The sequence below is a fragment of the Mastigoproctus giganteus genome, chromosome 10 (genome assembly GCF_048544385.1).
Source record: "Mastigoproctus giganteus isolate SK-2022 chromosome 10, ASM4854438v1, whole genome shotgun sequence".
Classification (NCBI taxonomy): domain Eukaryota; kingdom Metazoa; phylum Arthropoda; class Arachnida; order Uropygi; family Thelyphonidae; genus Mastigoproctus; species Mastigoproctus giganteus.
Window position 1 is genome coordinate 190,479,889 of NC_143584.1, and position 17,623 is coordinate 190,497,511.

The 17,623-nt window shown below is 37.5% G+C and overlaps 1 protein-coding gene across 1 annotated transcript in view; it reads left to right on the top strand.

The window, feature by feature from the left end:
- LOC150079667 (C-Jun-amino-terminal kinase-interacting protein 4-like) overlaps positions 1–17,623 on the top strand; it is a 540,406-nt gene that overhangs the window by 363,072 nt on the left and 159,711 nt on the right. The window contains exons 19-20 of the mRNA XM_090383158.1: positions 9,679–9,862; positions 15,221–15,432. Of these exons, the coding sequence (XP_090239284.1) occupies positions 9,679–9,862; positions 15,221–15,432 (396 nt within the window). The remainder of the gene's footprint in view (positions 1–9,678; positions 9,863–15,220; positions 15,433–17,623) is intronic.

Below are 17,623 nucleotides of genomic sequence, written 5' to 3' on the forward strand. Positions count from 1 at the left end.
ATTACTGCATTATGGAGGGTCACTGTTTGTTAGTAGATAGCTATGAGTGAGGAAAGTATGACCAATGCGTAATCTGGCTATAAAATAGTTTCTTCCTTTCTGTTTCGTCTCAGGCTGGATTGCCACAGTTTAGGTTCTCTCTTGATTTCAAAAAGTTTATTATTTTTCTGATCTTTCCACAAGCGTGTCCACACTTCTTTATATGTCTGTTTGATAAAGAACTTATGATCACTATAAGGAGTCCTGAAATTTGATGGTATCTCATTTGTAACAATTTTAGCAGCTAAATCTGCCTGCTCGTTTCCTACGATTCCAACGTGTCCAGGGATCCAGCAAAATATTACGAGCTGTCCACGTCCATGAAGTGCTAATAACTGTGCTAAAATTTTCTGTATCAGAGGATGACTAGGGAAGGATTTACACTGTAGAGCATTAACAGCACTCAACGAGTCCGTATAAATGATGGATTTAGCGTACGAGGCTTCTGTTATATTCTCTAGGGCTAGTAGAATACCATATAACTCTGAGGTATAAGTACTGCATTCTGGTGGGAGCTGTCTGGAGATGGTGGCATTTGGTAGTACTACAGCTGTGCCAACTTTATTACCAGTTTTGGATCCATCTGTGTATAGCTGAATGAAGCTGCTAAACTCGGTAGAGTGAGCCATATGTATTTGTCTAATGTTGATATCAGAGAAGTTATTCTTTCCCCATTGCTGAAAATGTCTATCAATATGTACTGGAGCCATGGAAAGCCATGGCTGCGTTTCCATGCTAGTATCCTGGAGGGTGTTAGAAAACTTCAGGCCCCAGCTTGTGATCAAAGCTTCAAGCCTAATGCCAGATGGTTTGTTGTAACGCTGTTTAGTTTGATAGATTTCTCTCCATTTTGGCATGAAGAGGCATTGCCGCATGGGATGATGTGGGAGACTGCTGATTTTGGCTGCATAATTTAGTAGTAGTTTCCCGCCTAAGGTGTAACGGTGGTTCATAGGCTTCGGTATACAGGCTTAAGATTGGTGATGTGCGAAAAGCCCCCCAGTGCAACTCTTAATGCACTGTGATGTACAGGGTCAAGCCATTTCAATACACTTGGCCTGGCTGAGTCATATGCAGGAGACCCATAGTCTAACCGGGATCTGATCAGTGAGCGGTATAGATGTAACAGCACGTAACGATCTGCACCCCATGACATAGAAGAAATTACTCTGAGAAGATTTAGTTTTCTAAGACAACTTGTACGAATATGTTTTATATGTTCCAGGAAGTTTAATTTTTTATCAAATATTACACCAAGAAATCTAATACTAGGTTGGTAAGTAATACAATGAGAATCCAACTGAAGGTCTGGATCCAGATGTAAAGAACGTTTGCGACAGAAATGCACAGCAATCGTTTTTGGTTTAGAAAGCCGATATCCATTATTTTTGGCCTATTTTGTTAATGGTGCCTTGTAGTTGTCTTTCAATAAGTCTCTTGCCATGTCATGCACTTGGTAATAGAATCAATCCTAATGGCAAAGAGTGTGGTGCTCAACACTGATCCTTGGGGAACTCCCTCTTCTTGTACATATGCTCGAGATAATGAAGAGTGGAATCGGACTTGAAAGGATCTATTGCCTAGAAAGTTCTTAATAAATTTTGGGAGATGACCCCGAAGTCCAAATTTATGCAGGTCCTGAAGAATCCCATATCGCCAAGTTGTATCAAAGGCCTTTTCGATGTCAACACATACCATAACTAGGTGTTCATTTCTCAAGAACGCATTCCGGATATTTGTTTCAGCCTTGATAATGAGATCAAGCGTACATCTTTTTCTCCGGAAACCATACTGACTTGGGCTTAAAATGTTTTGAGTTTCTAATAACCATGTCAGTCTAGCGTTAATTATTTTTTCCAATGTTTTTCCCAGACAACTGGTTAGAGAAATAGGACGGTAATTTTTGGGATCTTTGTGGTCTTTCCCTGGTTTCGGGAAGGCTAGCACATAAGAATGGCACCAGCTAGCGGGGTAATACTCCTCTAAGAAAATTCTGTTACACATTTGTTAATGATTCCTCACTTAGATGACAGATCATGGTGTAATAAATCCCGTCGGGACCTGGAGCACTGTTTTTCACTCGTGCAAGTGCATTACGCAATTCATTCATGGTCAGAGGCAGATTATAAGAATGAAGGATGACAGTATTAAAATTTAGTTTGTATTTTTCTGTCTGGGATTTTAGCAATTGAAATGCAGGTTCATATGTGGCAACAGCTGAAAGCGTTTCAAACGTAGTACCTAAGGCATTGGCAATTTCTGTAGGTTCAGAGATTTCTTTCCCCTTTACAAGTAGAATAGGAGAAGTTGTCTGCGAGTATTTACCATTAATTCTTTTGATTTTTTTCCATATTGTAGAAGTATCTGTGGATCTGTTTATGGTGGAGGCATAATGCGCCCATGCTTCTTTTTTACTCTCCCGTCTTATATGACGAGCTTTAGCTCTGACTCTCTTAAACTGTAGGAGGTTAGCTGTGGTTGGATGTTTTCGAAAAATATTCCAATATTTGTTCCTTTCTTTTTTAGCACTGTTGCATGCTTCGTTCCACCACATTTTTGGATGAAGCCGGATTTTGGATGATGATTTTGGTATAGAAGTCTCGGATGCTTTCATTATTGTATCTGTAATGTAGCTTACTGCAGAGTCAATTGTGTGGGTTGCTATGAAGACAGTATCTAAGTGAGCTATTTCTTGGTATTTAATCCAGTTAGCCTTAGCAAATTTCCAGGTTGTCCTAATGTTACTCTGAGGGGTAGAACTTATACAGAAAGTACAGATGATAGGAAAGTGATTGCTCCCGTGAGGGTTATTAGTAACGGTCCAGTCTATGAGAGGAAATATCACTGGAGAGCATATTGAAAGATCAATAGCAGAGGTTGAGCCAGATGGTAAATGCACAATTGTGTGAGCACCAGTGTTTAAAATTGTCAGGTTATGTTTATCTAAAATTTTTTCAATTATCTGTCCTCTGGAGTCAAGATGTTGAGAACCCCATATCGGGTGACGGCCATTCCAGTCACCCATAATACAAAAGGGAGCAGGTATTTGCATTACTAAATTATCTAAATCAGCAAAGGTGTATGTATGATTTGGTGATAGATACAATGAAACTAATGTTATTGTGATTCCAAAGGTGACACGGACAGCAATAGCCTCTAAAGATGTTTGCAGGGGGATAGGTCTAGAGAGCACTGAAGAGTTCACTATGAGTGCTACTCCTCCATGAGCTAAATTAGATGAGTTTCTATCTTTTCTATACATATTGTAATGCTTAATTTTCATAGATATTGCATTTGTGAGATTTGTTTCTTGAATGCATACTGCAACAGGCTTGTATTCAGATAGGTCGTAAAAATCGTCAAAGTTAGCACGGAGCCCACAACAATTCCATTGAATAATTGTATCCATTGTTTGGTTTTAGCTAGTGTCTGCTAACTTCCGTGAGGTAGTTTGTTTACGCCTGTCAATTTTTCCTTTATCCTTCTTTGAGAAGACTGGTCTGCTTGTGTCAATGTCACCTTCTGGATGAATTTCAAGAAATGTGTCATCTTCATCCGCTTTTTCATCAGTGTCCATGGTATCAGATCTGAATGTGTGCGTATCAGTTCTTTCAGAGCTCTTAGTTTGTACTTTCGGTTGCTGATTGGGATTCTTATCTGGAGGTATTGTTACCGGAGTATTTACTTCTTGGGTTGCATATTTGGAGGGAGATTGTTCTTTTAATGAAGTAAGTAATGATTTCGCCCAACCAGATATAGAGATATTTGGAGGGACGGAGCAGTCAGTCTGAGTTGATATTGTGCGTAGCTGTTGAGTAACTGAGGCGTATGTAGATGATTTAGTAGGGATTGCAAAGTGTTTCTTTGCCTCTTGATATGACACATTATTCTCTATTTTATATCTCTGAATGTTCTTCTCTCTTTTCCATTGGATACAGTCCTTAGAGAAGGCAGAATGATTTCCCTGGCAGTTAGGACAGTTTTGGGTTTCATTATTACAGTCCATATGTGTGTGTGCTTTTGAACCACAAGAAGCACAAGTGACTATACCTCTGTACACAGTTTGCGAATGACCGAATTTTTGGCACTTAAAGCACCGAACTGGGTTGGGAATGTACGGTCGAACATGGCATCTGAGATATCCAGCTTTTATAGTTGTGGGGAGATTTGGTGACTTAAATGTCAATATGACTGTTCGTGTAGGGACAGGCTCTCCATCTTTTTTGATGACAATTCTTTTTGCCTGGACTACATTTTGGTTACTTAATTCGGAGACAAGTTCATCCTCTGATACATTTAGAAGATCCCATTCAGATATTACCCCTTTAGAGGAGTTCAAGGTGGCATGTGGGGTAACCTATGTGGGAATTCCACCAAAGGTAGATATTTTCAAGAGTCTTTCAGCATGTCTGTGTTCACTCATCTCCACTAATAGGTCTCCAGATCTTAGTCGCCGAACCATTTTTGGAGGCCCAGCCACATTTTCGAGACATTTCTGAATCAAAAATGGGGAGAGCTTACTCAATGGTTGGTCTGTGGAGGAATGCAATATTAAGAAGAGAGGAGCAGAAAAATCTGTCCCTTCTTTTTTTTGTCTCTTAGCATGGGATTTATTCAAATTATCATGGTCGTCATGTCTACTTGAATCTGGATCAAGAGATCCATAGTAGGACTGTTTTGTGTTGTCCATAGTTGCTCCTTTTAGTCCCGGGAGAGTGGATTTCTCCTCCTAGGCTTCCAGCCCCGCCACATGGAGGCAGGAGCGGTGCCACCAGTGACCAAGCGATAAGGTTGTTAGTGTTAGTGCATTAGTAGATTAGTCTTATATACAAGAAGAAAAGTGGCTTTCCTTTCTGTTGAGTAAGCTGACTTCTTTACTTTAGAAGAGCAAAATTATATGACTTTGGAAATTAGAAAATAACGTTCAACTACAATCAATCGCTCTTTTAAGAAAAATCGCTTTCAAATCACTGAAGAATCGCTTTAGTCACTCGCATGGCACTCGGGGCCATGGAGGCAGTGATAGAGAGTACAATACAATACAATACAATACAGTACAGGAGCATTTAGACAGAAATGGAATTCTGAAGGTACACAACATGGTTTTTGTAAGGGAAAATCATGTTTAACTAACTGGTCAGCTGTTTTGAAACAGTTACTCATGAATTGGATGTAGTAACTAATTTTAACATTGTTTATTTGGTCTTTAGCAAAACATTGACTGAGTTCCACATGAAAGATTACTGTATAAGTTGGAACACATTAGACTCACAGGTGAGATTCTAAGGCAGATTGCACGGTGACCGCAGGAAAGGTAGCTAAGGGTTAGGATTAATAGTTATTCTTCAGATTGGTCTAATGTTAGAAGTGGGTATGTTCTCGTTGTACACTTCGTAATCACATCTGAATGTTCTGTGTGTGGTGCTAACCGAAATGGCAGTGAAGAATCCAGCTCTGATCGTCTATCAACTTGGAGAACCAGGATATGTAAGAGTATTAGAGATAATACTGTGGATTTGTGGGAATGTTCCTCATGCACTTTTCGTAATGCTGGAGTAAAAGTTGTTTGCGAGATGTGTCAGACATCAAGGAGTTTAATATCATTATGTCCGAATTCTACTCACTCTCAAGGTGCACCATGTCAAGGCAAAAGTGAATTAACAGAGGACCTTAGAATTGTTGAAGAAAATGATGCTAGAGAAAGGTGGAAACACATAGTTTCTTTTTGTTGGTTGAAATGGTTCTGGGACCACTTTTTTTTCTGATTTTCGTAAATGAAATTGACAAAGAGATAGAGGGTATGATGTCAAAATTTGCAGATGATAAAAATTGGGTAGATGGTTAATGATGGACACTAAGTAGCACTCCTGAAAGATGACTGGGATACATTTCAGGGGTGGTCAGAAAAGTGCCAGATACTTTTAAATGCAGCAAAATACATGGTCTTACACTTGAGGAATAGCTATCCCAAACTTATGCACTTAGTGGGGTTGAATTAAAAACAGTAAAGGAAGAAAGCGCTTTGGTAGCTAAAATACTGGCAGATGTGAAGTTGGCGCCTCCGTAGCCAGGTGGGCAGGAGCAGCAGTGCGTAGCACACGCTTCTTGATTAGACCGGGGTTTGAGCCCATGACAACCAAATATGGAGGATGCAGAAAGGTCAGGGAATGACCACCGCATATCCCCGGAGCAATATGGCCTTAGTTGCTAATGCTCCTAAAAACCAAAATAACAAACAAACAACAGATGTGAAGTTATCCAAGCAGCATAGACTGGTGGCAGAGATACGCTATAGTGTCCTCTCAATGGTTTATTTAAAATTGGTTTATAGGGAAAAGGAGGTCATTATCCCACTATATAAGACAATTTTAAAGCAACTTGCAATACCGTATCAAGTGTGGATACTGTACCTAAAAAAACAGACATCGATCTTTTTGAAAGGGTCCAAAGATGGGTACCTAGGCTGTTGCGATCTGCAAAAGGCACCCACATGAGTAAAGGACTAATATGGCCTGCAAAGCGTGCCAACCAGGCCACATATTTTGTCTTAGGGCAGAGGGAACTTTATTGTGGTCTTTACGGTTCTGAGAAAGGATAGTAAAATGAACGAAGATAAAATTTTTACTGTTACAACTGATTAACGAACTAGCGGCATTAATTCAAATTATGGAGCGAAGAGATTTAGACTGGGTTGTAGGAAGTTTTCTTTTAGCCAGCAAGCTGCTAATTACTGGAATAAATTACCTTCATGGGTAGCTGATGCTGATTGTTTGAAGAAAATTCAAAGGTTAGCTGGATAATTACTTACATGAGGAGGGAAGCATGTAGGTTGTTTATTTTCTGTTTTTATTTTTATATATTATTTATTTTTATTATTTTTTTTTACTTATTTTATTCTTCTTATTATTATTTATTTTTTTTTTTTTTTTTTTTTTGGCTAGTGCAGTAAACCTGTAGCTTTCTTGCACTATATAGTTAATACTAATACTTTTATTTAATTTAATTTGGGTTTCAATTTAAATAAAAAAGACATATCAAGCTATTCTTATTTGTTAATGTATATACAGTGGGACTCCAACATCCGATGGTAATTCGTTCCACAAAACCATTGTATGTTGAAAATATTATAAGTTGAAACCAATAATACATTGAATTCCTGTAATTCGTTCCAAAACAACATAAAATAGGTATTTCTTGCATGTTATACTTCATTTTTACATTAAAAATGAGTTTTTTTTTTATAAAGATTACTTAATTAGATAGTATGAACCAGAGCTGTAATTCTCAATATGTTCTATGTTGATATCAATATTTGTAAAATAATAAGAGGAGTTTACCTCAATATAGTACGCAGAACACTTCCGTATGATACGCTCCAGAAATTAAAACGAAAAAATCAAAAAACTTACATAGAGTAACAAATAGTTTAAAAAATAATTAAAAATCAATTTAACACAATAAAACTCAATTTAACACAATTAAAAATCAATTTAACCTAATTAAAATAAGAAAATTAATTAAAAGAATTTAAACGAAAAAAATTGCAAAACGATTTTCCTTCCTGAAGCTGACAACACTTTTCGACCGTATGTCATGATCACAGGAATGAAAATTGCTGAATAGGGGTGAGTATGAAACTTAATATTGATTATTTGTCTTCACGCATGCACGTAAAAGCCCACGTAAGAGTTTTTCACGTTGTTAACGAAAAACATACTTTTTTATTTAATGAGGCCAAAATACTTAGTGTCCAACGTAATTATATGCAACCATTAATTGCAGAAACCGTAGAAATTAAATTACACAAAAATTAATTCTGTTAATGTTTATCAGCCATATCTCATCTCTGGTTCATGGGCTTTGACGCGCATGCGCAAAGACAAATAATCCCTATTTAAGTTTCATATTTTTTCGTTTTAATTTCTGGAGAGTATCATACGGAAGTGTTCTGTGTACTATATTGAGGTAAACTCCTCTTATTATTTTACAAAGATGACTTAATAAATAGTCATAAAATAAAACATCTTAAAATAAAAAAAACCAACAAAAATAGACTCGAAGTGCACAGCTGATGAAATCAATAGTAGCATAGTGGTGGTGGGACTACATCAAGCGTCACACGTCTTTTCAGTCTTTTGTTGCTACTGGCAAAGAAACTCTCCGAATGGATTTTGACAATTTTTTTGTAGCTTCCTGAAGTCCAGTGTCATTCTCCGTAATTTTCTTCAACTCTTGTAGCTCCTCTGTTGTTAGCTCACACCCATGAGTGTCAGTAAGATCCTCCACATCCTCTTCACCAACCTCTAGACCCATTGATTTACCAAGAGTGACAATATCATTTGTCAAAGCGCCATCATCTTCAAATCCGTCAACATTATGAATAATTAAAGGGCAAATCTTTTTCCAGGCTGAATTTAAGCAACTGGTGTCAACATCATTCCAAGAACTTACAGTCATCCTCACACAGTCCAGCTTGTTGAACTTCCACCTCCAAAAATCTTTGAGGGTGAGAGCATTTGCACCAGAGGCCGCTGTAAAGCAACTTGCGAACATTTTCGTGGTGTAGATTTTCTTGAAGTTTGCAATCACTTGCTGGTTTGGTTGAAGAAGAGGATTGGTGTTGGGTGGCAAATTTTGACTTGAACAAAGTCAAATTGTACCTGAAGAGATTGAACAAGGTTGAGATCATGGCCTGGTGCATTATTCAGCAGGAGCAGTGCCTTTACAGGAAGCTTATTTTTCTCAATATAACCCTTCACTGAAGGACAGAAAACTTCAAGCTCCCATTCATTGAAGACATGTCCTGTAATCCAGGCCTTCTTGTTACTGTGCCAAAACACTCCCAGCATGCATTTGTCGACCTTTTGTTGTTTAAATACTGTGGGGGTATTAGAGTGATACACAAGCGAAGGCTTCAGCTTAAAATCTCAAGAGGCATTGGCACCCAACAGAAGAATGAGCCTATCTTTTATAGGCTTATATTTAGGTAAACTAGCCTCGTGCTTAGTGATGTACGTGTTCCTGGGGATTCGCATCCAGAAGAGATCGATTTCGTAAATGTTAAAAACCTGCTGCGGAAGATTACCCTCTTGGTCAACTAACTCTTGGAATTCAATTTTAAAGGTCTCAGCTGCTTTATTATCAGCACTCGATGCCTCCCCATGCCTTTCAACACTTTTGATATTCGCCCTTCTTTTTTGAAGTGCTCGAACCAGCCTCTGCTGGCTTTGAAGTCTTCAAAGAGCACAGCACTGCCGCTGGTTGATGGAGCTTGAAGTTTCAGATCATCATAGATCTGAAACAATTGTACGAGTGATGTTCTGCGTGCCACACGTTGAACGATAACATTGTTGAACAATAACAAAGATGCTAATTGGTTTGAGAACAATCATACAAGTGATGTTCCGTGCACCACACCTCTGAAAATTTCCACCCATGTATCATTCCAGCTATATCAGAAAGCCATCGGTACCTGCAAATATCACCTAGTCTTAAAATAAATGATCGTATGGATGGTATATTGGTTCCTGAGAATATCGGATGTCGATGTCATCATAAGTCGAGGCCCTACTGTATAAATATATATATATTTATATATACATAACACACACTGTTTATAATTTTAATTTTCCTGATTAGGAAAATGAAAAAGAAAGAAAAGAACATGAAGAGATGGAACAGCACCTTTCTTCATTGGTCTGGATATGCACTAGTACTCATGGTAGTAGCAAGGTTAATGTCATTGATGCTAATAATCCTGCAGACGTTTTGAGTTCTTTTCACATCTGTTCCTCACACCTTCTTTGTATTGCAAGCATTCCCGGTAAGAAGCAAATATTTTATATGTTTGTATTCCTATTATTGTACTGAGTGCAACAGAGAAATGGGCAATTAGAAAAACTTAAAAAACCATTGAAATGTTTTTAAGAAATTATATACATATCAACTTAAAGTACAGAAAAAAAGCATTTCTTTGAAGACAGCATGTGCAAGGTAAGGTAACCTTCATCTCAGCACAGATGCTCTGCCAGTCTTAAGCATATTTCTCATTACACCATGCAGCATTTCCACTGAGATTCTGATTATTTTAACTCTGCAGTTTGTTTGGGTGATCATTGTAGACCTTGCTTTACAATTAGTCCCACAAAAAAAAAAAAAAAAAAAAAAAACGTATGTTGTCAAACTGGATGATCTTGCTAGCCAAGGAATGACCCCATCCCTTGACTGATTGAGAAATGGCAGTGCAGCATTTCTTTCCGCTGAGATTTTGATTATTTCTTCTTGAATCCTGATTATTTTAACTCTGCAATTTGTTTGGGTGATCTTTGTAGACTTTGCTTTACAATTAGTCCCACAAAAAAAAAAAAAAAAAGAAAAAAGTATGTTATCAAACTGGGTGATCTTGCTAGCCAAGGAATGACCCCCATCCCTTGACTGATTGAGAAATGGCAGTCTTACAGCATTCATCAATATTGTGATGATATGAGATGGCACCCCAGCTTACTGAAATCATTAGTTGGAGAGCACATGGTTATTTCTTGCATCAGAAACATGTCAGTCATCTGAACATTGCAGGCAGATGTCACAGTTGTTTCATTTTCACTGCCGTCCTCAAAGAAGTGAGGGTCGCTAATGCCAACAGATGATATTACCTACATTACTATAAACCTTGGCAGTGTGTAAAGGTTTATGATGCACTTTATTCTGCACTTTAGATAGGAATTTTCTTCCAACCATTGCCAAAAATTTTACTTACTAACCAGTCCAGAAAGATGAAAATGTGCTTAATCAATTATAAACAGATTATGAATTTTTAAGATTATGAATTAAGCCTTCACCTTGTCCAGAAGGGTAAGGAGTTGATGGCTAAAATTTGAGTGCAGTGCCTGGACTTTTGTATGGAACTACATGGCAATGTGTAGAACAATGTGGACCCTGTTTGAACACAGTCCTGATAGCTGCACTAATTTCTGGAATTCGTTTGCTTTACTGTTTTCTTTTCCCAGAGGCATCATCTTTAGCACAGAATGAGTTTTCTCGAAGTTCTTAATATGACTTAGTAGCAAGAGCAGACAGTACTGGATTATTGTTGTTGCTGTTGAAGTGACAGCAAAATAAATATCAAACAGCCATGATACTATTGTAATTTTTATAGTATGCACTTAAAGATAATGCACATTATCCACCCGTCCATTGCTCCATGCTTACTAAGTGCTATAATGCTAACATGTTGGTGTTTATGCCCACTGGGCTAGCTGGGTGGGTAAAGTGCCTGTCTGCCTGGCAAACCAAAGGTTGCGGGTTCGAATCCTGCCCCAGGCTTGTATATCACGATGGTGCCGCATTATCCAGTTGGATCTCACGACCACGATACACGTAGGAAGCAGGAAAAAAACTAGTTCCTTTGTGTATTGCTCACATCATACGATAAAAAAAATAATAAAAAAATTGGTGTTTATAATTGCCTGTTTCTCTGCCAGAATGTGTACTATAATATTTTGCATTATTCTCTTATCAATGTATGTCATACGTGTTGTAGTAAAATTAGTGTTGCAGTAAAATGATTTATTTTTCATTTTTATTTCCTATTCCCTTTCCATTTCTGAAAAGAAGCATGTTATATGTATAATACTGAAATCATAAGTTATTATTGTTATTGGGCAAAGGTAAAGACATGTACAATGTAACATTTGTATTAAAAATGTGTTTATTTTAAAACAGCATTAACCTTATATTATCTGTAGCTGTACTTGGAAGTTACTTCCAAGGACGAGGTTAGTGTTAAATTCTGGAGCCACAGAATAATTATATTATTCTATGGCCCCAGAATTAATATTATTGTTACAGAATAAGGACGTAAGCAGAGATGAGGAGACTTGTTTACATCTCTTCATTTACATTAAGTAACATATGTAAAGCTGAAAGGATCCAAAAAACTTGCACCAGGTGAGGATCAAAGGATCTGAAAATTGTCCAGTTTATGGTGTTTGCACTTATGCTTCTATATGTAATATACACTTCTATATCTTTTATATACAGTATACACTTCTCTATATCTCGTATGTTGATTTTTAAATGTTTTTAAAAAATTTTAAGTAATATTTTCTCATTAATTTAAGCATTTTGGAAAGGGTAAGCTTTGCAAGCAAAACCCTGTTTTGCAATATTTAACAATATTGAATTTAAAACAAAGCTTGAGATTTCACAAAAAACACAAAATAATAAATTAATAATTTTCTTTTTATTTATACTGTGTTAAGGGCTACACAGAAGAAAACTTAGGATTTTTTCTTTGTGCAGAGAGAAGCAATGTTTGTGATATGCTTATGCCAAGAAAGGTATTCTTATTTAGAAATCTGGCTATTGAATGTGTAAATAAGTGCAGCAGATTCTCCTTTGCAGGAAATAAGACACATTAGGTTTTAGAAGGATTGAGGAATATCATGCGGATTGTGGTGTTTATGCATTTGGTTTTCCAGGTTTAGTAAACTGGAAGGCCAGACTTAATGTATTGTCATCATCATATTATGGTTTGAATTTCCATTTCCACTCATCATATTATGGATTGGTTTTTTAGTGTAAGAGGTCCACTGCTATAAAGAAAGCAAAGTAAATGAATAAACAGAACCTTGAGGTATTCACAAATTGGTTTAGACGTTCAAGACAAAGAGAGCCAGTTCCAAGGACAAGGTTAGTGTTAAATTATAGGGCGACAGAATAAAGTGCATCCACCATCATGTACAAATGATGGTGGATGCACCTTGTCACCCATTTGTGAGGGGCAAAAAAAAAAAAAAAAAAAAAGCAAGCAATAGACAGGGCTGAAGCGTGTTTAGAAAGTTTAAAGCTCCTTTATGCCAAATCTGATCAAATACCTTTGAAATTAAGAGTGGGAGACCAGTGGAATTACTTAACATGTACAAGTCACTGTTGAAAAAAAAAGCCGTGAATTAGGGTTGAATTTGAAAGTGTCTGCAATTCTGACCAGACACAATACGAGGGAGTATATAATAATAGCCTTGTCAATCAATTTGGCCCTAGAAAGATTGTGCAAGGCTCAAGGGGTAGAATTTTTTCAGCCTGGTCTGTACTTGTTAACAGGAGAGACTGCCTCTACAGGAATGAGATACACTTAAATAGAAAGGGTGCAATAATATTTGCTGATGCTATCGAGGCAGTGCTAGCTTGGGGGGATACAAGGACTAAGTACTAAGTACTACACATGGGAAACAGCAACCCCAGAGCAATGTATCAACTCTGTGGTACTACACTGACAGTGGTAGAGAATGAAAGGGACTTGGGGGTGATTGTGCAGGCAGATATGAAGTTCTCTGAGCAGTGTAGACGGGCTGCAAGAGTAGCTCATGGAGTATTGTCAATGATATACAGGAATTTTTCTAGCAGGGATAAGGAGGTGATTATTCCATTGTATAAGACAATGGTCAGGCCACACCTAGAGTACTGTATACAGGTCTGGAGGCCTCATTTCAAGAAGGATGTAGAGCTGCTGGAACGAGTACAGAGAAGGGCAACAAGATTAGTGAATGGAACAAAGGGGTGCTCTTACAAAGAAAGGCTTAAGTTTTGCAAATTACAGTGTCTGGAGACTAGGCACCAGCGAGGTGATCTGATAGAGGTGTATAAAGCCTTGAATGGTTTAAGCATGCTCAGTGCTGATGGGATTCTTCCTCTAGCTCAGAAAAATCACCTGAGAGGGCATAAATTCAAATTGAGGAAAGACAGATGTAGGATAGACGTGCGGAAATTTGCCTTTAGCCAGCGGGTGGTTGGTTGGTGGAACAGACTTCCCATCCCTTGTGGTGGAGGTTGATAGCCTAAATAAGGTTAAGGCTCAGCTGGACAGGTATTTTGAACGAACAGAGGGGTGAAGTGGAAGTGGGTTTTTTTTTTTTTTTTTTTTTTGGCTGATGCTGCATAAGCTTGCTTTCTTGCATCAAATGCCTCTACTAATGCTAATGCTAATAGATTAACAGTAGCCACTGGCAGAGGTGAAAGTGATTCTTGCACTGCTTCTACTGGAATGAGCATCAGGCTGGAAAACAAGATGCAGGGTATTTCAGAGACTGCTGGGAGTCATTGCGGTACAAGTAAACACATGGGTTGTGGTAGGGGTAGCTAAGAATAGGAACAAGTGTGTGTATACTTGTACGAGTGGATGATTGCTGGAACAAACTTCCATCTGTCGTTGTAGAAGTTGATAGCCTAAATAGATTCAAGGCAGAACTTGACAAACATTTGGAGTGAGGGGATGGGTGAAATAAGGATTTTTTTTTTTTTTTGGCTGATGCTATATAAGCTTGCTTTCTTACATCATGTGCCCTTGCTAATGCTAATACACCAATGCTAGGAGTTTGATAAAAAAAATATGATGAATTTGAGGTATTGCTCAAAACATCAAAGGCAAATATTGTTGGGATATCAGAGATGTGGTGTCACACAGATATAAGGAATGCAGAACTGGAATTTAGGGAGTACAATGTGTACAGGAAAGATAGACAAGATAGTAAGGGAGGAGGGGTTATGCTATTAGTTAAGAAACACATAAAATCCAAGGAAGTGAAGCCAGTCTACATCGCTGGACAGTGCAGTGTCGAGTCAGTTTGGTGTGACATAAGCATTGGGAGATCAAAATTGAGAGTAGGAGTGTGTTATAGGCCTAATGACTCTGATGAGTATAATAAGAAATTGTACAGGGAAATAGAGTGGGCCAGTAAATCAGAGAGTCTTATAATGGGGGATTTTAATTTCCCAGATATTGACTCAGAGGCTTCCATCCTTGTTGTGGAAGATGATAGCCTAAATAAATTTAAGGCTCAGCTGGACAGGTATTTGGAACGAACGGAGGGGGTGAAATGGGAGGTTTTTTTTTTTTTTTTGGCTCATGCTGCATAAGCTTGCTTTATTGCATCATATGCCTCTACCAATGCTAATGCTAAATGTAAACATTTCAGATTTTTTTGAGAAACTTTATACAAAAGCATGGGTTATCTGAGAAAATTATTAATTTACACTTTCTTACAATTCCTTTTGTACATATCAATTAAATTTAAATTGCATTTCCTTTAGTCTTCTTTATTATTATTAGTTCTTTATAACAAAAAAATATTTACTAATCTGATGATTGAAACATTAACTAGATATATTTATTTTTCACTTTTAGGTGCAAAAGAGAGTGATTATCCTGTAGATGATGAATTTAATAAACTTGGAATGGAGATGGAAAATAAAGGTGAATCACAAGAATTGAAATCAGAGGATAATGTGGGTCAAGTTCAAAATGAAAAACTTAATACAGGTGCCAAGATTGGAAGTATTCTGTTTGTTGATTGTGCAACCGGAAGTACTAGTAGACCAGATACACCCCCCAACAGTTGAAAAAGGTAGAATGTTCATTTTTTATCTTATCATCCGGTAATTAAATATTACCAATTGTTGATATTTTAAAAAATTTTCTGAAAATTTTAAAATACCATATTGTCAAAGAATAAGTTGATTTTTTTTTAAGTATCTCCCCCTCCACAAAAAAATTCCACTCCACTTATATTTGGCATTTTTAATAATGGTGAAATTTTGTTCATTGTGTTTATCATTCTCATCTCAGCTAATATCTTTTAGTATAGTATAAACCAATGTAAATTATAGTGTAAAATTATAATGAACCACCCTTCTTATTAAATTATAAATAAGTTAGTAAGAGGGGTGATAAAAAAGTTCTCAGAACTGAGTATAAAATATGCGAGAACTGATATGATTATAAGACTTCCACAATTGCTTTAAGCTCTTCATCTTTAAAATGAGTTCCACGAAGATGAGACTTGAGGTTTCTGAACAAATAATAGTCACCTGTGGCCAGATCTAGACTGTATGGAGGGGGGGGTTTAATTGTTTAAATTCGTATTCATGAATTTTACAGGTGCATTGTTGTGGAGAAGCAAAACCTGATAACCCAGCTTTCCTTATCTTTCTTCCCAAATTGCAGCTTTGAACTTTTGTGTAAGGCTGACATAACATTCCCCTTTTATTGTGGTTTTTAAATGCAAGGTAATCAATTAACAAGAATCCTATTGCGTCCCAAAAAATTGAGGCCAGTACTTTTCCAGCTGATAGCACAGTTCGAAAGATTTTCATGGTTGGAGATCCCTTATTCTTCCACTGCTTGCTTTCTAATTTGTATTAAGGATCATAAAAAAATCTATCCAATTATAATTTTTATTAGCAAGAATTAATTTTAAATTTTATTTTGATGGCTCCAACCTCTGATGTTTGTCATGAATGGACAGGTTTCTGGGGACCACCTTACACAAACTTTGGATGATCATGTATTATTGTTAAAATGCTTCCAAGAGAAATGTTTAGTACTTTTACAGTTCAGACACTTTAATTTTTCTATTTTCTAAAATTTTTTCTTCTGGAATGATAGTTGTTTCAGAATGGATTGCTTCAAATGGCTGATTAGATCTTCACTCATTCTCAACTGACTGCTGTCCTCTTTTGAATTCTGCCAACCACCTTGCATCAGTAACATAACTGGGTGATACTGTCTCAGACACTCTAGTCATTCTTAGCATTAGCATTAGCATTAGCATTAGTAGAGGCATTTGATGCAAGAAAGCAAGCTTATGCAGCATCAGCCAAAAAAAAAAAAAAAAAAAAAGTAACATAAATAAATAAAAATAACCACTTCCACTTCACCCCTCTGTTCGTTCGAAATACCTGTCCAGCTGAGCCTTAAACTTATTTAGGCTATCAACTTCCACGACAAGGGATGGAAGTCTGTTCCACCCACCAACCACCCGCTGGCTAAAGGCAAATTTCCGCACATCTATCCTACATCTGTCTTTCCTCAATTTGAATTTATGCCCTCTCAGGTGATTTTTCTGAGCTAGAGGAAGAATCCCATCAGCATTGAGCATGCTCAAACCATTCAAGGCTTTGTACACCTCTATCAGATCACCCCGCTGGTGCCTAGTTTCCAGACACTGTAATTTGCAAAACTTAAGCCTTTCTTCGTAAGAGAACCCCTTTGTCCCATTCACCAATCTAGTTGCCCTTCTCTGTACTCGTTCCAGCAGCTCTACATCCTTCCTGAAATGAGGCCTCCAGGCCTGTATACAGTACTCTAGGTGTGGCCTGACCATTGCCTTATACAAGGGAATAATCACCTCCTTATCCCTGCTAGAAAAATTTCTATATATCATTGACAATACACCATGAGCTACTCTTGCAGCTCGTCTGCACTGCTCAGAGAACTTCATATCTGCCTGCACCACCACCCCCAGGTCCCTTTCATTCTCTACCACTGTCAGTGTAGTACCACAGAGTTGATACGTTGCTCTGGGGTTGCTGTTTCCCATATGTAGTACTTTACATTTGTCAATGTTAAACTTCATTTGCCACCTCGAAGCCCATCTGCTCAACCTTTCCAAATCCTGTTGCAGCAGCATAGTGTCAGTAGTGTCCTTGACAACCCTGCCAACCTTTGTATCGTCTGCAAACTTGGACATTAAGCCTGATATACCATCATCAATATCATTTATAAATACAGAAAACAATAAAGGCCCCA